Source organism: Ictidomys tridecemlineatus, chromosome 7 (genome assembly GCF_052094955.1).
Source record: "Ictidomys tridecemlineatus isolate mIctTri1 chromosome 7, mIctTri1.hap1, whole genome shotgun sequence".
Lineage (NCBI taxonomy): Eukaryota > Metazoa > Chordata > Mammalia > Rodentia > Sciuridae > Ictidomys > Ictidomys tridecemlineatus.
In genome coordinates, this window is record NC_135483.1 from 14032372 (window position 1) to 14057846 (window position 25475).

General features: G+C 46.0%; 1 protein-coding gene across 4 annotated transcripts; it reads left to right on the forward strand.

Annotated features, from left to right (window-relative positions):
- The first annotated feature begins 257 nt into the window (after positions 1 to 257).
- On the forward strand, positions 258 to 18440 carry Lratd2 (LRAT domain containing 2). Of its 4 annotated transcripts, none has more exons than XR_001229667.4 (3): positions 12814 to 13256; positions 13789 to 15021; positions 17461 to 18440. XR_001229667.4 is itself a non-coding variant. In XM_040293668.2 (3 exons), the coding sequence occupies exon 3, from the start codon at positions 13885 to 13887 to the stop codon at positions 14815 to 14817; it is 933 nt and encodes a 310-aa protein (XP_040149602.1). In that variant the 5' UTR covers positions 12814 to 13256; positions 13529 to 13697; positions 13789 to 13884; the 3' UTR covers positions 14818 to 18440. The 4 variants fall into 4 exon arrangements, 3 of the variants coding, with proteins under 3 accessions (XP_077872848.1, XP_040149602.1, XP_013212611.1); XM_040293668.2 differs by adding an exon at positions 13529 to 13697 and having other exon boundaries at positions 13789 to 18440; XM_013357157.4 differs by adding an exon at positions 13587 to 13697 and having other exon boundaries at positions 13789 to 18440.
- The last annotated feature ends 7035 nt before the right edge of the window (positions 18441 to 25475 follow it).

The window sequence follows — 25475 nt, forward strand, 5'->3', positions numbered from 1 at the left end:
GGGCCCCAGCATGACCTCTTGATAGAGTCTCTGAGATATAGGCCTCTGGGACAGTTTGTCAAGCCAGCTCCCAGCAACAGGGCAAAGGACCTGTCCCAATGTCTACAGATAGGTGCTTACATCACAGCCTGAAATTTGTTTACCCTTATCTCAGCACACAAGAACAAAGTACCCAGCACTTGTTATCAATCCCTCGGCTTTCTGTTCATGGGTAGGTTTCATATAAATCTCTAGCCAATGCTGCTAGGCTGGTGGCTCACTTTTGCTTGCTGCCTTTTCCTGGCTGCAGGCTTGGGGGATCATCAGTCTCTCTGGTGGACACATTGGCTTTCATCTATGGTGACAGAAGGAGAAGGGAGAAAGAAGCCAGCCTCACTGCTGCCACAGAACCCCCTCCAGCCAGGCATGTCTTCTCTCCCAGCTGAACTGCAGTGGTTCCAGCTCCCAGAAGGACCAAGCACCAGAACAGCTCTGTCTGAGAGCCTGGAAAACCTGCACTTGGCACCTCGGAGGGTCTCTGGTGGACTCACCTGTACAGAATGCTGGGTGCAAGCAGATGATCCCAGGCCCCAGAGGAACCTGTCCAAGCGGAGCCCCAGCACTAAATGATGAAGATTTGTCAAGGGAGCAGAAGCCTTCCATCAGGATAACAGATAACATAACCATGAAACTCAACATCGTGGGCTGGGTACCAAGACCTCAAAGACAACAAGAATGGCCCAGGGAAGATGAACATTTAAAACAAAATCATCAACAACAATAGCCAGGGAGCCCCTTCTATGCACGAGCAAGGACAGTGCCCTCAACTTCCTTGGACCCTCCACATGTATTACCTTGGAGTTCACTCTAACCCAGAGAGGTGAATCCTGTTAAAACCAGGGGCTAAAGCACAGAGAGGCCAAGTGATTTGCCTGAGATTGCACAAAAATAAAGAGAAAGTGCTGGATTAAAACAAGCGGCAGGCTTCAGAGACTAAGTCCCTAACTTGATGCTTTCCAGGTACTAACGCACACCATAGTCACGTGGATGTCTTGTTAAAGGGCTATTGTCTTATAAAGTTCTATTTCAGCAGGTCAGGTAAATCCTGCATTTTTTTTAAATAAGTTCCCAGGGGAGACCCATGCTGCTAATTGGAGGACCCAGAAGCAAGTCACTCAGCCCCTCTGAGGCTCCAAGGTGGAGATGAAGCCCGCCAGTGTCCATTTACTGATGGCAATTCAGAAGAAATGATGTAACCTAGTGAAGTCCTCAGCCCAACATCCAGAACAATCACCAGCAGTGAAGAACAGATACTGTCACTACCATTCAGGGGAGAGCTGCAAGGACAAGGCCATATCAGGTATTTATTGACTCTTAGCATCTTTGAGAATGAGGCCCTGACACCCTGCTAGGCACTGAGAAGGCAAGGGACCATTGTGCTCTCTACAAAGTTGGATGAATTTCCTCTTCAGCTCAGAACAGATAGAGCCTGATTTCTCTTCTATCTATAACTGCAGTTAAGTTTTAATCCTAACAGATCGGCAGAATAATGCCCCAAGGCACTGCAAGATGCCTGATCATGGAGCAAAAAATGTAATTATTTTTATTCTACTCCAGAAATTTACGCAGATGTGTGAACTAACACAGTTTGAAAAGATTTTCAATAACAAAGGATGCAACCAGGCAGGTTTTACTCAACCTCCAGTTAAACAGAAATCTAGTTAAGTAGAGACCTTCAGAGGGGAGTTTTCCAAATTAATCTCTGTTAGATTCTGCCTGAAAGTTATCCATATAATGACTGAGGAAACCAGAGCCCCTGGGACTTGTGGACAATGGAAGGAAACAGGCCAAAGATGCTTTGGTAAATGTTGATCTAGTCCCTGGCAATTTGCACAGGAATTTGTAAAGCACTAGGTGAAGGGAATTTGCCTGGTAGAAATGGGAATGTTTTTGACCTTGCCAAACTGGCAGAAAGAATTCTTCATGCTCAGGTTGGTGCTGTGTTTAAGTGTCAGCAGGGATGCAGCGATTGGGTACTGCACATTGAAATCCAATTTATTTCTCTTTGTTAGCAGGCCCCCAAAGCTCTAATGACTCAGATCCTCCCTGGTAATAAATTCATTTGTCAAATTAGTCAAGATCTTCAGGTTATCCCCCATCCCTTGGCACCCTGGGCAATTCTTATATAGAAAGTTCGGGTTCCAATACCCTGTGGGGCCATCCTCTATGGGGCTGCTCCTGAAATCTGTAGGGGCATGCTATAGTCTAAGCAACTCAGCTGGAGCCCTTGGTCAACTGCTCTATACCCCACTTAGAGGAGAAGGAAGAGGGAAAAAGAAATGCGTTGGCTTTGTTAATGGTGGTATTTTGCCTCACCTGGAAGCTCCTTCTGTGGTCTGTGCAAATAGCAGGATGAAGAAGGGACCTTGTGCATCGTGGCCTTAGACTCCAATCCACCTGGGTCCACATTCCATTGGTTGTTGGAGTTTCCAGCTCTGGCATATTAGCATTCTCCAGAGAGACTAAACCAGTAAATGATGGATGGATGGATAGATAGATAGGTAGGTAGATAACAGACAGACAGACAGTAAGTAAGTAAATGAGAAGGGATTTATTAGGGGAATATGCTCACGAGTTATGTAGACTGAGAAGTCTCACGACAAGTTGTCTACCAGCTGAAGATCTTGGGATGCTGGTGGCGTAGTCCAGTTCAAGTCCAAAAGCTTCAGCACCAGAGCAGTTGATGGTGCAACTCTCAGTCTGAGAATTCAAGAGGCCACTGGTGTTTGTCCTGGAGCCCAAAGGCCACAGAACCTGGAGTTCTGCTGTCTGAGGTGGAAGAGTGTCCCAGCGCAAGAAGGGGGTTGGGGGGAATCAGCTTTCGCTGCTTCCTTTGTGCCATCTGGTCCCCAGTTCATTAGATGGTGCCTGTACCCATTGATTGTCCCCACTTGGTCCACTGTCACACTGTCTCCTCTGGAAACAACCTCTCAGCCATACTCAGAAGTGACTGGTAACTGTTTTACCACCTTCCCAGGTTTCTTAATCTGGTCAGGTTTACACCTAAAATCAGCCAGTCCAGATGGTGATGAGTCCAGTATGGAGGTCCACTTTACCCTGCCATAGAATAGGTAGGCGCATCATAACACCCTGTGAGGTGGCAGGGAGGGTTTGCCAGGTGACAAAGTGCCTGTCACAAAGTAAGTCCTGCTGCCACCTCAGAGACAAAACTTCATCTTCTTGCTGGTTCAAAGCTATGAATGGATGATTAGAGCCACTCCAATTTGCAAAAGGTAAGTCCGCAGCTGTTCTACTTAACTTGTAGCTCTGTCTCCAAACATTCTGTTTGGTATCCCCAGTTTCTTCCAGGCCCTAAAGACAAAGGCCAAACTCTCTGCACTCATGAATCCATTACTTTAAAAACATTTCCTGGACACCCAGAAAGTGCTATTGGTGTGAGGGGATGTAAGCTTCTGTAGGGGGGATCCCATCTTAGTCATCTTCTCATGCCAACTCACCCACGGAGCAAGAGGCATGGCAGAAAGCAAGTGTCCAGTAAGGACCCCTGGAACTGGATGGCCAGGCTCAGCTGGACTGCAGTGTCCAGAGGAACACACTCAGCTTTGGTCACAGGGCCCAGGGCCAGGCTCTGTCCTTTAACCAAAGGCAAGTCCTGGGCATGCACCCTGAGAACTCCACCTATCCTTCACTAGGCCATCAAGCCCCGCTCCGGATGAAAACTTAGAAAAACCCTCTCTTGAATCTGTTCTACTTAATAGGCCCTTATTATCTTCTTCTTCTCAGAGTTTCTTTTTATTTTTTTTTTCCTATTTCTTCTTTGACCTCCACTTTATCAGCTTTCTCCTGGTACCACTCAACACCTTGGTTTCACAAATCTGACCAATACTGAAAATGATTTTCTGAAGGAGAACAGAATAAGACAGGCTGGCTCATCTGAGCAGATTCATTTATTCTGCACGTATTCATTAAGTACTTACTGGGCAGAGGTCATTACACAGGGTCCAAGAGTGACCTGGGAAAGCCAGGGCTCCTACAGGGACCAGGAATGAGGATAAATAAGAATAAGGTCACTGCTTGGAAGTGTTGTGCAGAGACACCCCAAGGCCCAGGGAAGAATGGGGGGAGAACAAACTGGCAGGCAAAGCCCTCTGGAGGACTCAAGCTGAAAGCATAAGGAATGCAAAGAATTCAGCTTTGGGAATAACAGGATGGGAGCCCTCCAAGTCCAGGAAATAGTCACCTCAAGGTCTGCAGCAACCTTGAGCTTCCTGTGGTCAGGAAGCCAAGGCCTGGGGCAGGGTGGGCCAATGGGGAACCAGCAGGAGGTGAGGTGGGAAGCCTGTGAAGAACAGGCCTCGGCACTGGGCCCCGGGCTCCAGGGGATGACTTGAGCATTCAGAGAAACTGGGGTAAAAGGGACTAGGCTCTACCCATTAGTGTCTGGGCCAGGTGGGTGCAGAAGTTACTCCCACCTGGCATTGCCTGCTGTCTGTTATGTCTCTGTTTTCTCCTTTGAAAAGTGAGGAAACTGAGAATCGCGTTGACATTGCAGGTGAGGATTGCATGAGGGACTGATTGCATGCCCAGCTCTCAGAATGCTGCTGGATAGGATGAGCACTCAACAAGCATTAGCTGCTATTATTGAACCTGGATTCTGTTGAAGCATGTCCATAAAGGTAGCCACATGCTGCCCAGAAAGCTGCTTTCAGTTGACAGGGAGCAGACAATGAGAATGTACCCAATATTGTGCTAGGGTGAGTGCCCAGCCCTGAGACTGTCAGCGTCATTCACCTCCATATCACTGGGGATTTCTCCCTCACAGGACCAACTCTCAGGTTTGTGCAGGGGCTGCCTGTTTTATTAAGAAGCCGCACAAGACACATCATACCTGGAGGCCTCTTCCACCCTCTTTCCACTGCTCATTAAAAGTGATGTCCTTAGAGCGAGACATTCATTCTTTAGATGTTGTTATGAACTGAAAGTTCGTCTCCTCCCCAACCGGCATGGCGATTCCTACCTCCAATGTGATGGCATTGGAGGTAGGGCCCTGGGGAGGTGATAAGTTTTGAGGGTGGAACCCACAGGAATGGGGTTACTGTTCTTAGACAACAGTCCCAGAGAGCTCTTCTGTCCTCTTTCTGCCATACGAGGTACAACCAGAAGGTGGCAGTCTGCAACCCAAAAGATGGCCCTCACTAGGATCCAAGCAGCCTGGTGCCCTGATCTCTGCCTTCCAGATTTTAGAACTTGAGAAATGAACGTCTGTTGTTTATAAAACCACCTTGTCTATTTTTCATTGTTATAACTGCATGAACTAAGACAGGTGTTTTAGGACCTCTGAGACTTGTTGATGCATTCTGCATATCTTTGCTCTTATAGGAAAGACAAGGTCACTGAGCTTTTGCCCTCAAGAGTCCAAGAGGAAATGCACTTGAAGACAGAGACCAAGGTGGAATGCAAATAGCTAGCAGAGTGAGTGTCATCCAATAGAAATAGGGTGCAGCCCAACGTGCCAGCTACCGCACATGCAATTTAAGTTTCTACAGAGGCCACATTGAAGAAAGTAAAAAAGAAACAGCATGATATTAATTTTAATAATATTCTCCATTTGACCCAATAAGTCGTAATTCAGAGTGAATTTTTGTGTTTATTTATGATACAAAACAGTTCTGACTAGTGACATTTCAGATGCTCCACAGCCACCTGTGAGAGAGGCTACTGCATGGGACAGCGTAGTGTTGTATTTTCTGATGAACTTAGCCTTATTACCTGGGCCCAATTTCTTAACCCTCTGAGACTCAACTGCATAGACTATCGTGTCTGGCGTATTACAAGCATTTAGTAAGTTTTAAAATTAATTTCCTTATTTGTAAATTGAGAATAATTCTTTATCAATAAGACCTGTGAAGATGAAGAGAAACAACCTATAAAAACCCTTTCACTTTTTCACCTAACTAAAATTTATTGAGCCTAGCTTGTGCCAAGGACTATTGCTGGAGCTGAGGATACCCTAGTGACAAAACAAAGACCTCTGACTTCATAGAGCTTCTATCCTGGGAAAGATGATAAATAAAAAAAATTCATAAAATATACAGAATATTAAAAGATGATAAATTAATAGAATATGTGATAATAGAAAAGGACAGGGGATGTATTGGTCCATTTTCCATTGCTGTAACAAAATACTTGAGACTGGATACTTATTTTTTTAAAAAAAGGAGGGTTATTTATCTCACAGTTTCAGAGGTCCAAAACTATGGCTTCAGCTTCTGGTCAGCTCTGGTGAAAGCCTCATGATTGAAGGTATCACAATTATGGAAGTATCTGAGAGAGGGATGACATGGCAGGAGAAGAAACCAGAGAAGAGTTGACAGGTCAGGCTCACTCATTTATAACAACTCTCTTTGGAACTAACCAGATCCCAGAACTGCCTTAAACCCTTCTGAGGGGCTGTGCTCCCAATGACCTAACCAACTCTCAGTAGGTCCCACCTCTTAAAGGCCCCAACACCCCACAGAAGACCAAGCCTCTAATACTGGAATCTTTCAGGGACAAACCACATCCAAATCAGGGGATAAGGAGTGTGTATGGGAGGGCAATTTCAAGTGAAGTGGCCAGAGCAGGCTTAGCAGGAAGCTGACATCTGAGTTGATTTAAGGGGACAGGCCATGAAGGTACCTGGAAGGAGGTGTTCCAGGTAGGAGGAACAGTAAATGCTGGAATTCTGGGCAAGCAATATGCCTGCCCTGGTATGCCACGGGGAAAAGGCCAGAACAAAGACCCAGTGTGTCTGGAGGTAAGAGTGACAGGGGTGTCAGAGACAGAAAGGTGAGGGCAGGTCAGGCAGGGCCTTGGAGACCACAGGAACTCTGGCCCTCTCCAAAGGAGATGACGAGTTGGGGGAGGGCTTGGAGCAGAGGAACAGCCTGGCTGGACTCAGAATCCCACAGGATCCCCAGGGCTGCTCTGTTGTAAATGGACTGCAGTGTTGTGAATGACCCACGGGGATCCCTTGGCCCCTGGCCTAGAGATGGGGGAAAGAAGATGGATTGACCAACTAGGCTTGCTGAGCCCCTCCTCTACCGAGTGCTGGGTAGAGGTCCCCCAAGCCTGGGCTGCAGAAAGCCATGCTGAACCAAGGCTGGCTTCTCTCTCGTCAGAGCTCCTCTTTCCCGGAAGCATGAAAAATGCCCAGGGAAAGAACAGGAGGTCGGTTTTGCTCTGCCGCAGATTCTCTCATTATTGACAGCCTTGTCTGAATATCTCATCCTCCCTTTCTCACACAAGAAGTGCAGAATACGATTCTTAGAATTCAGATTTTTTTTTTTAAAAAAAAAATCCCTACGTTTGGATTTGCAGATATGCCAATATTTGGATTTGTAGAGCTGTAATTTAAGCCAGTCTCTCCCCTGGAACTGCCTGGCGAAATGCATCTTTCATGAGTCTCCTGCAGGAGCCCAGCTACAAGCTCAGACTCCTGAGCACAAATCAAACCAAACCGGGGCTCAACATTAACAATACAGTGGCAGAGGCCTCCAGGAACAGCAGGCCTCCAGGAAGGACAGACTCCATGGGTGTAGCGCCTCCAGGAAAGGTTTCAAGCTTCCGCATAAAAAACCTGGCTCCAGGACCAATGCATGGAGAGCTGAGGGCTGGAGGTGGGCTACAGCCCAAGCCCCTTCTCCAGGCCCCTCCTCATCATCCCTGCCCACCTGACAGACCAGCTCTGTCTGACCCAACCTGCTCTGGTGACCTGAGCAAAAACAGTGCAGAAGACAAGGAGAAAGGCCTCATCCAGCAATCTGCATGCCTTCCTCCTTAATCTGAAGGTCAAATAGTAATTGGGCCAAAGGGTACCACTCCTTTGATTATTCAACGTAGGTGGGATACGTAGGTGGGATGGGAGGGTCAAGCAAAGTAGTCTCAGGCCAGGAGCTCTCAAAGGTGGAAAAGATTCAGCCCTTACCTGGTGAGGAGCCCAGTGTAAAAACCACCACCAAAAAAGAATGAAAGACAGAAACAGGCTGTGACATATGCAATATGTGTGCTCTCTTTTACTGGATGACTGTCTCTGCCTGGACAAAGGGGTCTGTTTGAGAGTGAGGACACAAACACCCAATTCTCCTCACTCTCCTCCCTTCTCCCTGCTCTAACCCAGGGCCATTCCCAGCTCAGCCCTGGGCTCCACAGCCCTTGGCTCAGAAAGGGCCAGGTCAGGAAGGCACCTGGCCAGGGAGGCCAAGCCATGAAGCTCTCAGTGCTGAAGCCAAGAAAGTCCCAGGCAAACCAGGACATGGTGGTCACTCGCACTGCCAGTTTTTTGACTGAGCAAACAAACACATATGCTGGTGATCCTCGAGGCTGCTTGACACAGTATTCTAAACAGACCTGGAGCCAGACACATTTGGATTTGAATCTAGCTGCTTCCTTTACCATGAGCAAGAGTCCCATATTGACCTCCCTTGGACTTCGACGTCCTTTCCTCAAAAAAAATTTTTAATTTGTTCTTTTTAGTTACACATGAGAGTAGAATGTATTTTGACGTATTACACATAAAGGGAGTGTGACATTCTTATCCATGAAATGCCACAGGATTAGTATGGAGACTGAGGAAGAAGATGCCCACAACAGATGGTCATCCTTTCACTTCTCAAACTAGAATCATCATCTGGCTTTCACTGTGGGGTGTAAGTTGTGTCTGGCTTCTATGCAGCCTTCAGGATTGACAAGGTACTTCCTAGCTGGGGATTCACAGTGAGGCACAGAGGATCACCAGCCCTCCCTCAGAGGCCCAGTGAACACAACGCTGGACAAGGTCATCTGGTTTCTTTCTTACTGCTCACCACCTAAGGTTCTAGCAATTAATAACAGGCCTAAATCAATCTGAGAGTTTTCCAATGGAAGGGAGGAAGAGAACCCTATTTCTCAACCAATTCCATGGGCCGGGGGCTGCTGCCATGGACCTGGGGCCCAGACTGGAGAGAGGGAGAGTTCCAGACTGCCTAGTCAGCTCTGCTGTCCCTCCTGCTCCTGTTTCGTACAATCTTTGAGCAGATCATTCACTCCAATGAAGACCTCCACTCCCCCTGTAACACAGGGGCCCAGGCCTTGTCAGGTAGGAACCTCTATTCTCAATGATTCCCCACCCATCTGAACAGGAATGCCATGAGGGTGACTACCTGGCATTCAACTGGGCTTGTTTCTATTGAGGGTCTCCTCCAAGGAGGGGTGTGGAATGTGGCACTTAGGTCACTGCTGGGGGACAGAGCTGCAAGAGGGCAGAACATTCAAATCCAATCCTTGCTCACCAGGCTCCTTCTGCCTGTCCTCTCCGACCTGGCCCTTGGTGGCACCTGCTTTCTTTCTTTCTCCTGTGGTCCATTTTCCACAGGGCAGCCAGCAGAACAGCCTTGCCTTCCAAAGGCTTGCCTGCCTCTCCTCCTGTGTCCCCAGTGCAGTCGCTCTCACTGCTGTGCTCCTCACAACCTACCATATATTTTCCTTTTCCCTAAAAATCCCCAATCCTCCCTCTCTGGTCTTTGCTCTTGGTCTTCCTTCTGGGGAGAATGCCAAAGCCAGCCCTTCCCATCCATCCATTCTCAGTTCAGATTCTACTTCCTTAGGAGTACTCCCTGACAATCTTATCCAAAGTAGGTCCCCTCCCATCACTTTCTCTTTAGTGACACTTACTCAATCCCATGACCCTATTATTCTTTTCCATAGCCTGCTCTCTGACATTCTTACCTATCATTTGCTCGGTCCCATCACCATGTAAATGCCATAAGAACAGGGTCTTTGTCGGCCATGTCCATGGCTGTCTCCTGGAGCCCAGTGAAACCAGACACTCAAATATTTGTTAAATATTTTATAATCTGCTTGTCTCTCTTTAAACCAAGGGGTTACAAGCATTGGCCTGGAAGCAAAGCAGACCTGTGGTGACCTTCCCACTTACCAGTTGGGAGAAGCCACAGATTCTCTAGATTTTATTCTTCTTTATAAAAGAATCAAGAGTTCGCTCAATGGCAGCTATCATTAATCTTAGAGTTGCACTTCCCCACCAGGCCAGGACCCCTGATGGCAGGCACTTTATCCATCATTTATCTCTGTTATCCATGTGCCTTGAGAGTCAGCTCACCTCCTCAGCTTGCTCTACTTCCCCTCTCTCAGGACGTGACACAGTATCCTAAAGAGTCTCTGTATCCGACAACCCTGAGTTCCATTCTATGGGTACAGGAATATCTACAAAGCTTAGCAAGCTATTGTAAAATACATAGCACAGTGAATAAGACTAGTAGGAGATAATAATAATAATAATACCAAGTATATCCAAAAAATATATTTTGAATTAAATTCTCCTTAGAAGAGATATTTAAAATATATGAATTAGAGAATAATACTAAGCAGTATATGATCAGGTGCTGAATTACCTATCATCAAGTGATAAAATGTAAGGTGGCCACGCAAGGGACCCAGGTAGGCAAGGAGAGTAGAGAACACATCTCTCAAAGCAACTGTCACTCAGTGCCAGCTCTTTGTGGATCATGGGCCTGATGGGCTCACAGCCTCAGATTTATCAGGTAAAGCTAGAAATCTGAATTCTTTTCATAAGCTCTCTCAAGTTTTCAAATTGCTGACAACACACTTAAAATGTATTAAACAATAACTGAGACGTGCAAAGCATGTTTGGGGAGCCATTTTATAACCTCTGACCTCGGGCTCAAGGTGACTGGATGGAGACTGAGTCCCAGGTGGTCATTGATATAAGAATCTATCAGACCCTGGTTACCAAAAGGCATCATCTCTTCATTTACTCACTGACTATCATATAAAACCAAAGAGCAATTATTTTTCAGTACTGGAGGCTGAACCCATGTTGTGTGTGTATGTGTGGGAGGGGGACTCAGCGACATCTCCACTACCTTTTCATTTTGAGGCAGGGTTTTGCAAAGCTACCCAGGCTGGCTTTGAACTTACTATTCTCCTGTCTCAGCCTCTTGAGTTGCTAGGACTACAGGTGTGCACCACTACTTCTTTCCTCCCAGCTATATCAGGCAGTAATTCTTCATCCATGGCCAAGAATTTCCCTCAACCATCCATCAGACATTTATTGAATAACTGATAAGTGTAGGTGTCTTCCCTCTGAAACTTTATATTGGTCAGTTCTAGAAATTAACCACTGTGCACCTGAATAGATAGCCTTGAGAAATTAGGAGAGGCAGCTTAGACAACTAGGCCTAGTTACTCCAGCATTAGATCTGATTCAGAGCTTTGGCAGCAGGGTATCCTTCTATGAATTTTCAGATCCTGGTCAACCCACTCAGTGCCACCTGGGGGCAAAGTGGCCTACCACATCTGCCAGTAGCAGAGGTTCCCAGTCTGACAGACATGAGATGATTAGCCCTTGTCTCAGTCTAACTCTTCCCTATAAAATGGGTAGCTACCCACACTCAATGGTGGTTAGCAACAGCCCCAGAGAATGTGTTATTTAAAAGCCCAGAGGAGTGTCACGGCGTCACATGTGTCTGAGGCCAGTCTGAAAATATTTCAATTGAGTCTGCACATGCAGTACACAGAAGTTTCATTTTGGTCTAGCTTATGCTGTGATCTTAGACTTGCTGAAGGACTAACTTCCATCACAGCTCTGACAATATTGATTGTTCTGGCTTAAAGGTACATAAGTAGATTGATTTTTTTATTCTCTCAAACCGAAAAGGATCACAGTAGTAGTATATTTCTGTTTCCAGGGATTGGTATACATGCTGAATAAATAATAGCATTACTTGGAAAAATTTAGTTAGAAGAAACAATGATGGAAAACAGGGTATAGGTCTTATGTTGCATTCTTAGAAATTAGTTTTGGGGGCTTCCTAAACTTGTCCATTGTAAACAAAGCCCACAATTCTCAACCCCAGTCTGGGCCCATTACTTCAAATAAATAAATAAATACCCCCCCACACACACACACACACACTTTGGTAGCCTACATCTTAGGTACAAGAAATGAAGCCAGCAGGGGGTAAAATGTCCTCTGCGGTGGAGGTTAATAAGCAATACTCCTGTCACTTCCTTCTCAAAGTCAGCAGGAAGGAAATATATCCACCAGGGGCCTCTGCTAATTTGTTTCTAATTCAAGGACAATTAGGCAATTCCTACATCCCCCACCCCCAAGAAAAGCTGCGATTACTACATGACTCTTCTCAGGACTCAACAAACTGGTAACTCTCTAGAAACAACAGAGGTTATGAAATGAACTTTGTATAACTTCGAGGGACACGTAATAAACAGCGCATCGGTTTTAGATGCCAGCCAGTAACTGCCTTCATTCTGTTTTACACCCTTTCCTTTCTCTGAATTGTTTTCTACCCCAAAGTTCACACTACTTGTACTGGAAATGCCTCTGAGCTGAAGTGCCAGTAAAGATTCTCTTCCTATGATCTTGAGGTCGACAAATAACGTTCTGGACAAGGAAAGAAATAAGCAAAAGCCCTGGTGACTCTGCTCCTCCCTCTCCAGGTACTGAGAAATAAGAAATGAAAGGGAAAAGAAGCAACACTAACTCTCCTTCTCGTCCTCATTTCTAGACTGGCAGGTGGCTTTTGCCTTTCAACTTCTTAGAGCACCAGCTCTGAAAAACACGGAGGCAGCCGAGCACCAAGGGGCCTGGGTAGGGGGCCGGCCCCAGTTAGAGGGTTGCGTATTTATCAGCGGGATTTAAACCGCTCCGGAGGGGGGCGTGGCCCGGGCGGAGCCCCGTGGCCCGGGTGGGCGGGGCGGGGGTGGGGATCCCGGCGGCTCTGCACCGTGTGGGAAAGACCTGAGCTCTGGAGCTAGCGCCTGTCTCTTTAAATGCCACGGGCTGCGCTCCCGCCCGGGAGCCCGGAGCCGGATCTACAATCCGTCCCTCCCGCTCCGGCGCTTGTTGCTCGCGCGGCCCGAGCGGGAGCTACCGCCGCCGGGAAGCGAGGCTGCCTCCTTCTCCTCGCGCCCCACGTCCCTCGAGAGCTGGCTGAGCGCGGCCAGCAGGGCCTGCGGGAGGGAGGGGGCGCGGTGTGAACAGGAATTGCCCCCCACCTTCAAGTCTTGGTGCGCCACCCAGCCGCGGGGAAGACATGCTTCTCTACCCCCTGCCCAGCGTCGCTGCCGCCGGTGCTGGGCGAGGAGGGACTGCGGAGCCCACACCCGCAAACTCGTCCTAGAAGTCTCGGGGTGCGGCAAGGGGCCCCTCCCAATTTCCCTCGGCTTCCATCTCCCTGCGGGTGAGTTAGCGCCGGTAACCCGAAGCCGAAGCCGAGGGCGGGCGAGCGCGGGGGAGGGGAAAGGCGCCCGAGGAGGAAGCGCCGCAGGTGAGCCAGGTGGGGTGGCTCACCTGCCCGGGCCGCGCTGCGGAATCCTCGCTTGTTCCCCGGGGAGGAAGGCGTTGAGGGACGTCTCCGGGGCCAGTTAGGGCCTGCAGTGGGAGTGGGAGTTGCAAAGGGGAGATTGGAGTAAAGTTTCTATTTCCTTCTTCCCTCCTGCCTGGGCTTGGCAGGTAGGGCGCGGGCGGAAGCGGCAAGAGCCACTGATGCAATGGCTTTTGCCCCGACCAGGTGAATGCTGGTGGCAGGGGAGAGCTGGAGTTGCCTTATCTCTTGTTATCTCGACCTTAAAGGAGAAGAAAGGCGCGCGCTACGATCGAGACTCTCCTAAAATGGCCCCAGGTGCTCGGTCTCCTCTCTTTTCTCTTGACAAAATGTCTTTTACCTGGAGGGACTCTTACAGATATGGCTTTCTTGCTTTCTCTTCCAACAGGTGGCCGCAGCCCCTGTCCGGGGACCTGTGCCAATGACCCTAGTGACGGTTTCGCTTTCTCCCCTCGCGGTGGTGTGAACGTGCGTCCACAGCGTGATGGGCAACCAGGTGGAGAAACTGACCCACCTAAGTTACAAGGAAGTTCCAACGGCCGACCCTACTGGTGTGGACCGGGACGACGGCCCCCGCATCGGTGTCTCTTATATCTTTTCCAATGACGACGAGGACGTAGAGCCACAGCCACCGCCCCAAGGGCCGGATGGCGGTGGCTTGCCTGACTGTGGGGAGCAGCCGCCGCTACCCCCGCCGCAGCCTTACGACCCGCGGCTACACGAGGTAGAGTGCTCAGTGTTCTATCGCGACGAGTGCATCTACCAGAAAAGCTTTGCGCCAGGCTCGGCGGCGCTGAGCACTTACACACCTGAGAACCTGCTCAACAAGTGCAATCCAGGCGACCTGGTGGAGTTTGTGTCTCAGGCGCAGTACCCGCACTGGGCGGTATACGTGGGCAACTTCCAGGTGGTCCATCTGCACCGGCTGGAGGTGAGCAACAGCTTTCTGACTGACGCGAGCCAGGGCCGACGTGGCCGTGTGGTCAACGATCTGTACCGCTACAAGCCTCTGAGCCCCAGTACCGTGGTGCGCAACGCGCTAGCGCACGTGGGCGCCAAGGAGCGCGAGCTCAGCTGGCGCAATTCAGAGAGCTTTGCCGCCTGGTGCCGCTATGGCAAGCGCGAGTTCAAGATCGGCGGCGAGCTGCGCATCGGCAAGCAGCCCTACCGCTTGCAGATTCAGCTCTCGGCTCAGCGCAGCCACACGCTGGAGTTCCAGAGCCTGGAGGACTTGATCATGGAGAAGCGGCGAAACGACCAGATCGGACGCGCGGCGGTACTGCAGGAGCTCGCCATGCACCTGCACCCAGCGGAGCCGGACGAGGGCGACAGCGATGCGGCGCGGACTACGCCGCCTCCCAGGCCCACCCCTTCACCAGGCTTGGAGGGGGAGGATGGAGAGGCTGTGGCACACTGACGGGCGATTGGAGGGCAGCACTGCAAAAGGGAGCTATTTGCAGCAGCTGCTGCCCCTTTTCATCTCCTCTTCCTCCCTTCCTCCCTCCCTCCTCTGCCGCCACCTGGGCCCCACTGGGATTCCTGGGCCCTTTGGAAAATGGAGAGTTGGAGAAATACACAGCCGGCTGTGAACAGGGAAGGAGGAAGGGAACAGAGGGAGCAGGTAGGAGTACTTTTGAGTGGATAGTATTTCCTTCCGGGCCCCCTCAGGCTTGTCTTCCTTTCTGTTGTGGGATGAACTGAACCATAGATTTAATCTCGGTTCAGAATCGACCCTTAAACACGCAAGGTTGGAGAAAAGTTCAGAGTACCTATCAGAACCCTGCCATTGCCTCTGCTTCCCCCTCTACACTGAGCTCAGAGCAAAGGTACAAAGGCCAGAGGGGGGTTGGGGAGGCGCCACCATGGCCAGCAACTAGAGCTGCTTATCATCTTCCCCCGCTGAGCTGTGAGTGGGATCCAGAAGGCTGGTGTGATTTATTTTATGGGATTCCTGGGGCGCAAGGCTGGTGAAACCATGACGTGGTCTGTGACCATCAGACCAAAACCAAGCAGCCCCCTATTAAGTGTAACAAATAGTTGAACAAACTACCTCCCTTCTCCATCCTCAAGTAATTCGTCTTCCGGAGCTTAGTCTCTTGCTCCACCCGCCCCTTTCCAGGTTACAAGTAAATCATTGTCAAGGGCCAGTCAGGGGAAGGATTCAATTAAGGTTCAGTTCTGCGCCTTTGTTTTTCTGCCTGCTGTTGTAGGCACTTAGAGCTGCAGTTATTTGTTAGCAAAGGAGAGAATAGCCCTTTGTGTCTGTGATCTAATTAAACCTGCTTTTGCTGGTCCACAGGTCACAGATGGGGTTGGCTTGTGCCACCCCATAAAGTATCCACTAGGGAAGCAGCTGAATGGTGCTGCCCTGGCAAGAATTAGTTAATTTCCTCTTTGACTTCCTTCCTGCCCTTTCAAAAATAGCTTTGGTGGTGATCCTGTGATTTTTCTTCCTTTTTAAAAAAATTTTCCTCTCACTGGCCCATCTCCCTCACCTTCTCTCCTGTTCTGCTGGTGGTAAAATCTTGGTCTTGAGACCTGTTTCATTAGGAGGATACTTATTTTGCCAGCCACACTTGATGCATTTTAATTCAAGGGGCAAAGTCTTATTAATACTGCAACAGTCTCCTTGTTGCTTGGAGAGCACCCCTTCAGAGCCTTTGCAGTTAAGAGGGGTGACCTCCATTATAGATGCCTCCTGGTGTAGTCAGGACAGAATCTGATGACAGCCCTAAAACATAGGTTGGTAGCTATGGCATCTGGTAGTGGCAGCCTGAGCAGATACACTCAAGTCTGCTACTGAGCTACTGTGTGCTTTGGTGAGAGGCTTTCAATAATTTTCCCACCTGGCCCTTGTATCCTATGGGTGTGCCCTTGATTTTGAGTGCTTCTCCGTGCCCATTACCAGTGCTATCTCAAAAGATGAGTAAAGTTTGAAGTTTTCTGTTTTTTAATTCCATCTTGGGCATCATTATAAACTACTTTGGACAAGTCATTTATGAACTAATTCCTAACAGCTGGAATAGAACCCTGCTTGAGTAATCCACAACCACCTTTTCTTCCTTGGGCTTTTTGCTTGGAGAGCTCTAAATCAAGGCAGTAAGACTTAAGGATTTTCTTGTCTGCTTCCTTTTTTCAGATATAGAAGTTGAGGCCATAATTTTTAAATGCCCAGATCTTCTTATATCCCACCATGAAACCTTTCTGTCATAGGGCATTAGCTGTGCTCCTAATTTAACAATGATCACCAAACAGGTCCTGTTCCTTTGATTGTTAAAAGTGAACCACACTCTAGCCCTGCTGGACTTTGAAGGAAAACCAATCTCCCTTGGAAATGGAGGTCTAGTTTTCATGTTTAATACTCACAGCTTTGCATTCATATTCTCTCGCTCATGGAAGAGCAGTACAAGATAAAATTGGGTGAAGACATTTAGGAGAATTTATATCTAACAGATGGGAGGACCACTATCCAGGTGGTAGGAAATAAAAGAAAAAGTTGTCACTGCCCCACAACTCTGGGCTAGAGGACACCCCCTCCACCTCTGTCTGCTGGTCACACTGAGTGTAGCAGTGAGTGTGTTTTGTTCCAAATGAGATGCCTTGAAAGTCTCAACTTGAAGGAAAAGCACCTATAAAACCCGCTGAGCTACTGTGTGCTCAGTTAAGGAGCAGACCACTCCAAGAAGAGGCTTTTGATAATGGCTTGGAAATGGACTAGAATAGGAAATAGATCTGTGCCAGATGATCCTTCCTGGAACATCGTGCCAGTGTTTCTACAGGGCACCAGAGATGCTAAATGTGTAATACTTAGGAATAGGGGATTCCACTGGAAATTTTCTTAGGGGTATAATGCTTAAAGAAAAGCCACAACCAACTGGCGAAGGCTCCAAGAAAGAGGGTCAGATCAACTCTTGGTTCTTAAGATGGCAGTGTTGTGGAGAAGCGATTCTTTTTTTTTTTTTTTTTTTAAATGCCCTGGCAATGGCTACATCTGGCACTTTAGAAAAAAAAAAAAAATATATATATATATATATATTTAATAATTTTTGTTTCTCCTTAGGAATAAGACTTTAAAACTATTTTGTACTGTGAATTACGGATGCTCTTTGAAGGAAAGAAATATCGATTCCAATATTCCTCAGAAGCTCTGGCAGGGATAAGCAGGACATCGACTGGAACGTAGGCTAAATGAAACCAGACAAATTCTATTTTCTTACCTGAGCAAATATTTTATTGAGACTGCTTATGTGTGTCAAAGAAGCCCACAACTTCAGCTACACAACTTTTTATATTAAAAGAACTCATAGTTTTTGTAGCTTTTATTCCACATTTAATTTAAAATGACTTTGTAGCACTAAAATGCCTAGCAGAAGACTTTATTCCAGACCTTTAAGAAAATTTTTAGTTTTTATGAGAAAAACACTTCAGTGGTTATACTTCTTGTGTCCCTGGTGCTTCGGCCCCTAATAGCACCATTGGACCACACGACAACCACATGGAACATATTTTTTGGAAGCAAAACTTTTAATTTTATATGACATATGCTATGGAGAGCTAAGAAAATTTAAGGACTACTTGTTTTGTTTTCTTTCTTTCTTTTCTTTTTTTTTTTCCTTAATGGGATTCACTGTGTTGAAGACTCTTGATATTGTGTGCTTGTCTAACCATTTTTTACAAATTAGAATACAATCTTGTGTGATCACAGTCGTAAGATTTGTTTGGAAAGTTAGATTTTACTTGTGAATTTTTTTTTTTTTTAATCAGGATAACTGTAACTTGACTGGTTTATTCAATTTTTCATTATGTTGTTTTGTTCTTGTGAGCCATGGAGAATTACACTAACAGGATGAACTTCTTATGCATTTTATTTCCCAGTAAACTGTATAAACCTTATTTTTTGTTGAAGGTTGTATGTTAAATCAATGTTATGTTCTTATACCACTTCTTGAGAAGGAAGTTCCAATTTGAAATTGTATCATTTCCTTCAAAATGAAGGGCAGTGCTTAGTTAAATAAAAGATTGATGATATCTTTTAAGCCATTTCCTCTTCACTCTGTCTTATTAAAATAAAACCCATCAAGTTCTTTTGAAAAATGCTTGAGGTTTTCTAATAATCCATCTATTAGGGAACACTGAATTCATATTTTTTTCCACTTGTATATTGTACTATTTTCTGATATTTTTGATCCAAGCTCAAGCTATTGAGCTTACTATACTTTCTCAGAATGTTAGTATGTATCATCTTTGCATTGCTTAGTAAACATTTTGATGAATTCATTTAGTGACTCAAAACCTTGCATTTACGGTGTAAGAATTAATCACCCATTGCTTTTAAGCTATCGATCATGAAAAACATCTTATAAACATAAATTCTCAATACACATTGATTTTCAGAATCAATGCAAAAATTGCTGGAAACCCATGTTCTCATTGTGGAGTCTACACTAAGAAGTTATGCTGTTGGGTAACCCATGTTGTGTCTTGGGTGGGTGGTTTGAGTGCCAGTTAAAAGGAGCATGCTCACCACATGATTTGATTACAGCAATGAGCAGATGTGATTACGTGGTGCTGTCGGCATGATAAGCAGCAATGCAGTTGCCAGCAGTTGGTAGGGGGAAGATGTGGAACCCCAGAGGCCTTAGCACACCCTATGCCAGTGGCTGAAGCCACCATAATCCCAAGAGTTTTCAAATACCTGGGCTTTGTTAACCGGCTTCTATGAGGATCTTAAATAAGGAAGTTGAATGCTGAAGGTTATAGGAAACTCAAGCAGTGATGAAGTCATTTTGAAAGCCCCGGTGTGGGAGTCTAATTTGTCATTGGCCTCATTTCGGAAGCAGAGGAAGGAGAACCTAAGAAGACTGTGCATTTATTCTTGGGTGGTTTTGGTGGAGGCTGCTGTGCCTATTTTTCCTAAGTGGACTGAGCTTGCTTAATGTAAGAAAATGATATGTTCCAAAGCATTTAAAAGGATCTGAAAAATGAACAGACCCACAATATGTGCAGAGGGCTTTTATTTCCTTTTACTGAATTTACCAGGAAAACTGCCTATTAAACAAATACAGCAATTTTATCTGTAGAATAAATGCAAAAGCTGGCTTGTTTCTGCATCTGCTCTTGCAATAAGTATGACAGGTGGGTGGATGCTGAGCCCCAACCTAGTATCCATCTGAAATAACATCAGATTCTCCAAGGAAGAGTGATATTAAGAAGAGTCCAGCATAGCAGTGGGATATGGGTGCTGGAGTGAACTATGAGCGTATGCAGAGGCTGAGGCAAGGGAAAGTTTTTGAAGATAAAAATGAGAAGGATCACATCAGATATTTTTAAATAATCCTTGGCCACAATGATTAACAAGAAGAGTGGTGTCAGTCAGGTTGAACCGGCAGTATCCAGGCAGGTGTCCTTGTAGAATTACTTTTTGTCCAAGGTCATGATGGACTCTGCAAGCTAGTGGTTCCAGCAGAGTCTTTTGCAATAGTTATATCAAGCAATCGCATGTAAGGACCCTTCCTTCATAACCTCCCTATTTCATTTATCAATTTTTGGTATTAGGGATTGAACCCAGGGGCACTGTACCACTGAGTTATACCCTTAAATACATTTAATTTTTTTTTTTTTTTTGAGACAGGTTCTCACTAATTTGCTGAGGCTGGCCTTGAATTTGTGATTCTCAAATCTCAGCCTCCTAAGTGGCTAAAATTATAGGCATGTACCACCATGCCTGGCCCAGCTTCATTTTTTTTTTTTTTGATTCTACCAACTTTCTCATTTTTTTTTTTCCACACTAGGAACTAGAACATAGAGGTCTTAATTTTTTTTTTTTTTTTTTAGAAGTGATCCTGCCCCTGAACTTATTTCTAAGGAAAGAAAAATCAGCTGGGCACAGTGGCACATACCTGTAATCCCAGCAGCTCAGGAGGCTGAGACAGGAGGATTGTGAGTTCAAAGCCAACCTGAGCGATTTAGCAAGACCCTGAGCAACTCAGTAAGACCCTATCTCTAAATAAAATATCAAAAGGACTGGGGATGTGGCTCAGTGGTAAGTGCCCCTGAGTTCAATCCCCAGTACCCTCCCCCCACCAAAAAAAAAAACCCAACTTCACTCACATATATAGTACAGACTATAATAAATGGAGGCCCTGTTAAGTGCTGATGATAGGTATACAAATAAAGCAGATGTGTGTGTAAGTTTATATGGAGTTTGAAAACTGGTGGTAGATGACCACGTGGAGTGTGTAGTCCTATTGAAATTAGACCAGAGACGTGCAGGGAGAGGCAACTGGTGATGAGGGAGAAAATGATATCACTAATCACTCAGTACTTAACTGGGAGGCTCCTCAATTCCCAGGGCCTAATATGCAAAGATGGACTAGATCCCTAGTTTCTGTCTTTATGTCATTTCCATTCTAATCACTAATCACCAAAAAGAAATTCACAAGAAGGTATTCAGTTATCTCCCGGGTGAGATAGATGCAATGGAGGAAATATGCAAGGTGTGTGGGAGAGGATTTCTCTAATGGTGAGTCAGAGGATCCTTCCCTGAGGTTGTAGTATTTATGTGGAGACTTGGGCAGGTGGAGGAGAAAGCCAGTTGCTTTGGAATGGTCTCTGATTACATTAAGCAAGGGAGGAAGTCTGGGGAGGAAATCTATGAAGCTCAAGTGCTCCCCAGATGCTTTTGCTTTAGCTACTGGTGCTCATTCATCTCTCCCCTGGGCTTCCTTGCACAACCTGTCCAGCTTGTTTCATGTGTCTTCAGTGCTTAACAAAGAACCAGGCAGAAACCATCACTAGAATTTGAGTGAGTGAATGCATTTGGGGTTGAGCTTTGCTTGACTTGGAAGTTCCTAGATATCTCAAGGTTGTCTTGACAGTGATTCGAAGGGGATGAACACAGCAGTGGTTTTCAGGATGCATTAAACAGGGACAGCTGGGAAGGACTCTGTCCTCTCTGCCCTGAGCACTGCTGGTTGTCCTGCTAATGCTTTTGTGGCCTGAAGTTACCAACCAGGTTAGGAGGTGGAGTGAGAGTTCAGGCCTTTGCCCAACACAGGTGAGTGGACAGATGGCATTAGCAGACTGGATGGGAAGAGCATTAAAACAGCAAGAGCTTTTACAGCCTTGCAACTGTGATTGGTGATTCAGCTGGCAAGCCACTGCTGTCATACAGTGTGCAGTGCCAGGTCAAGTGTGGCCACCTGAGCTGCCTCCTCTGAGAAACTTGAACGATGCGGTCAACTCCCAGGGTCTGGTTATCTTGCTATTCAGTGAGTTCTTTTTAATCTCACAACTGGGAGGGTTTTCAGTTACAACTAAACTGTAGATACACAGGTACCCAGTAAGCAATAGTAACTAGAGCTTTGTAGTAAAAGTCCTGAGTTTCTCTGCTCCAGCCTCTGCTGATTCGTAGGCTGGGAACCTTGGGAGCAGTTACCCACTCTCTCGGAAACTGTTTCCTCCTCTGTTCAATGTACTTGTGACACCGGTCAGTTCACTTAACTCTCTGAACTTCAGTTGTTTTTGTAAAATAATTCTATATTTAGCATTTCATATTAACATAAACCAACATAAGCATTAATATGTAATAAAATAATGGTACCATATGAGTTTTAAAAGGGGGGTTGTAAGGACAAAATAAAACAATGCTTTTGAGACCCAAATGAGTAACCATTATGATTAGCTTGGAAAATCTTTGGTCATATATATGTTCAAAAGTCTTTTATTATTATTATTATTATTATCATTATCATCATCATCATCATCATCATTATCATCATCATCATCTGTATGGTGCTGGGGATTGAACCCAGGTTCTTGTGCACACAAGGCAAGCATTCTACTAATTGAGCTATACCCCCAGCCCTCAAAAGCCTTTTTTTTTTTTTTGCCGTCAGGGTGACACTCACCTTTAATCCCAGTGATTCCAGGGACTGAGGCAGAAGATTGCAAGTTCAAGGCCAGCCTCAGGGACTTAGGGAGACGCTGTCTCAAAATAAAATAAAAAAGGACTGGATGTGTAGCTCATTGGTAGAGCACCGCTGGGTTCAATCTCCACACACAAACGCAGAAATACCCTATTAAATAAAGATACTGTCTAGGAGAGGGAAATCTTCCCTTTGGTCTTGCAGACTTTCTTACCTAGCTACAAGAAATTAGTAAGATATGAAAGAGATGATTCTCATTTCTGTGTTACCTGACCTCCACCTGTTGTTTAGCAGGTGTCATAGTGTTTGAAATGTTTGTGGAGCCTTGATCTTTCGTAGATGAACCATTACCTTTGTTTGCACATTTTATTATGTTTACTCATTAATCCAATACCTATTTACTGAGAATGTTCAAGGCAGTAGGTGCTAGATAGTCCTGGAAGGATAAGAAAGGATTTTACAGTGATGACATTAACAGGTAGGATGTCCCCTTGCCCATACTGTTCTGTTTTAGTCATAATCTCAGACTTTCTGGACAGATCCTAATATTATCGTCATTTTATTGTTGAGTAAGCAGGTTTAGAGAAATGGTCTGATGTCACAAAGCTAATAAATGACAGTTTCTGGCTGAAACAGGAATTGTGGTCTCCAAAACCCCAGGCTGCTGTTCCTCCACTGGAAGATGCCCCATCACCCCCTCCCAGCGCTTCTCCTCACCCGGTGGAGAAAACTCTTTTGCTCCCACATTCCTGCTTGCAATGTTACTTGAATAGCATTGCTATGTCACTCTTATGGTAGCACTCAGGAGGCAAGACTAGAAGGGGAGATGAGCAGGAACTGAAGGGAGGCAACTTGGCCAAAGGGGATTTTAGGTTCTTATCAAGATAACAGACCTCAGGGGAAGAGGGACCATCCCAGAATTACCCCTCCCTCCCTGTGGCTGAGCATTTAGTGACAGCTCCTCCTCCATCAGCTCCGTCCATCCATCTCCCTTTTGGTGACCTTCTTCCCCCCACACCAGCAGGTGGAGGTCAGGTAACACAGGCCTCCTCATGTCCTGGCTCCAGCCTTTGACCTGCTCTGTGACTGTGGCAAGTTAGTAACTTCCTTAAGTCACCCTGACTTATCTAAAATTCATTCACTCACAGAGCTGCTCATTAGCCTAATGAATAAGTCACGGGGATCACAGGTCCCTTACCTAAGTGGGTGGCGATGGCTCTGCCACATACGTCTCTGATTTGAACATGATCAGTGCCCTTGAACAAGTCCCTTTTACCTTGCTTAGGCCTAGGTTCTATCTGTGTGGCACCAGCTCTAGTAACCGTCTGTGACAAGATTCCCAGGTGTAACCTCAGTATTTGAAATGGTCATAGATGTCCCAATTTACATTTATTTTAACAAACAGTTTTTCCTCCATTCTCTAAACTCTATTCCTATAAAGTTTTATAATAGTAAATCGAAAATCACAAAATTAATCATATACAAATTAATTATACATTAATTATTAATTAATTATGAGTTTCATGAAGTGCTTTTGTTGGGAAAAGTGGGCACTAGACACAAAAGGTTTGGTTTTGAACTGGCAAATTTTGTCATTATATGAAATACTAGAAACCAAACCTGAAATATGGATGGAGAAAAAAAAAGATCATGATAGGAATAAAATTTATTCAGGTCTCCTTTGTCTTAGAAAAGCATTTAGAGATCTTTTGTTTATTTTTTAATATTACTTTATTCAAAACTCATTCTTTTCCCCCTTCAAGCCAGAGCCCATTTCCGTTTGCTACCTGGCTCCACTCTTGGCCAATTCGTCACAGCCCACAGAGAGAACGAACTCTGTCTCAGTGGATTGTCATGATTTATTCTAAGTCCATTTTTTCTCATATTTCAGAAAAAGTGAAGTTTGTCCATAAAGTTATAAAGCATCAAATGGTGGTAGTTCCTTGTACAAATATATTTTAGTGTCTTTTAAAAAATTAATAAACTTTATCTTTTAGCACTGCTTTTAGGTTCACGGAGACTTCCCACATACTGTACCCTCCTGCTGCACCACTGTCAAGCATCCGCGTGATTCCTGTGTTGGGATCAATGAGCTAACACTGACCCAGCCTCATCATCTGAAGCCATAGTTTACCTGAGGGCTCATCATGGTGTGTCATGCCTTGTGGGCTTTGAGGAAGGTCTCCCTGTTATAACAGCCTACAGGACAGTTTTACATCTGACCTTTTCTTCTTCATTTCTTTTCCCCTAGGCCGAGAGTTGTACTATTTCTTTTCTTTCTTTTTTTCTATTTTATTTATTTATTTATTTATTTTGGGAAAAAGAAGGCTCATTGCTTTGCTAGCAAAGGAGAAACACAGGGGACTCCTGTCCCAAAGGCTGTGATTCTGCTCATCAGCAGGAAGGGAGGGGGGAGGGGGGGATTGAGTTGGGGTATTTCTAGCAGCTGTTACCTCACTTCTCTGCAGGCCCTGCTGCTTTCTTCCCCAGGCCCAGTGACATCCTGGGTGGGGATGGTGTTCAGTCACCCTTGAGGCATTTGTGAGACCCAGCAGCCTGGCTGTCATGGGGACTAGAAAGAGGAATTCTGGGTGGTCTAGGCACCTGCCCACATTGCCCTGGGGACAGTGAGCAACACAGGCCAAACCTGGTGATAAAGCCTGATGATGGGACAGACAGGCACCCGGACTGTGATCAGGGACAATTAATCTCACATGGTGGGGTGGGGAGTCCTAGGCAGGGTTAAGCAGGTAGGGCAGGTCTGATCAGAAAGAGGCTCCAAGGCTGTTGTCCTCCCCTCTCTTCAACTCTTTGCTTTTGACAGAAGCACACACCTCTCTCTCTGCGTGTGGTTGGGAGAGGGGTGTGGGCGTAAGAGTAAGCCTTACAAGTTCCTTAATTACTTGTGTTTTTTTCATATTGTTGATATAGATTTCAGCCAAGTAGGTTACGTAAGGACAAACTGCAGGAATCTTCATTTTTCTACAGCAAAATTATCCTCTTCTGTCTAATATCATGCAACTGACCCCAGAATAGCACACGTGTCCCAACCTGAAAGGATGGGCACTTGTCTCTTTGGCTCACCCCAGCCCCTCCCCTTGCTAGGCCACCCAGGCAGATATAAGTAGTCATTTGCAAAATGAAAATA

Excerpts from the sequence above, each read along its gene's own strand:
- Lratd2 (XM_078016722.1), top strand. The coding sequence starts at position 13,885 with ATGGGCAACCAGGTGGAGAAACTGACCCACCTAAGTTACAAGGAAGTT.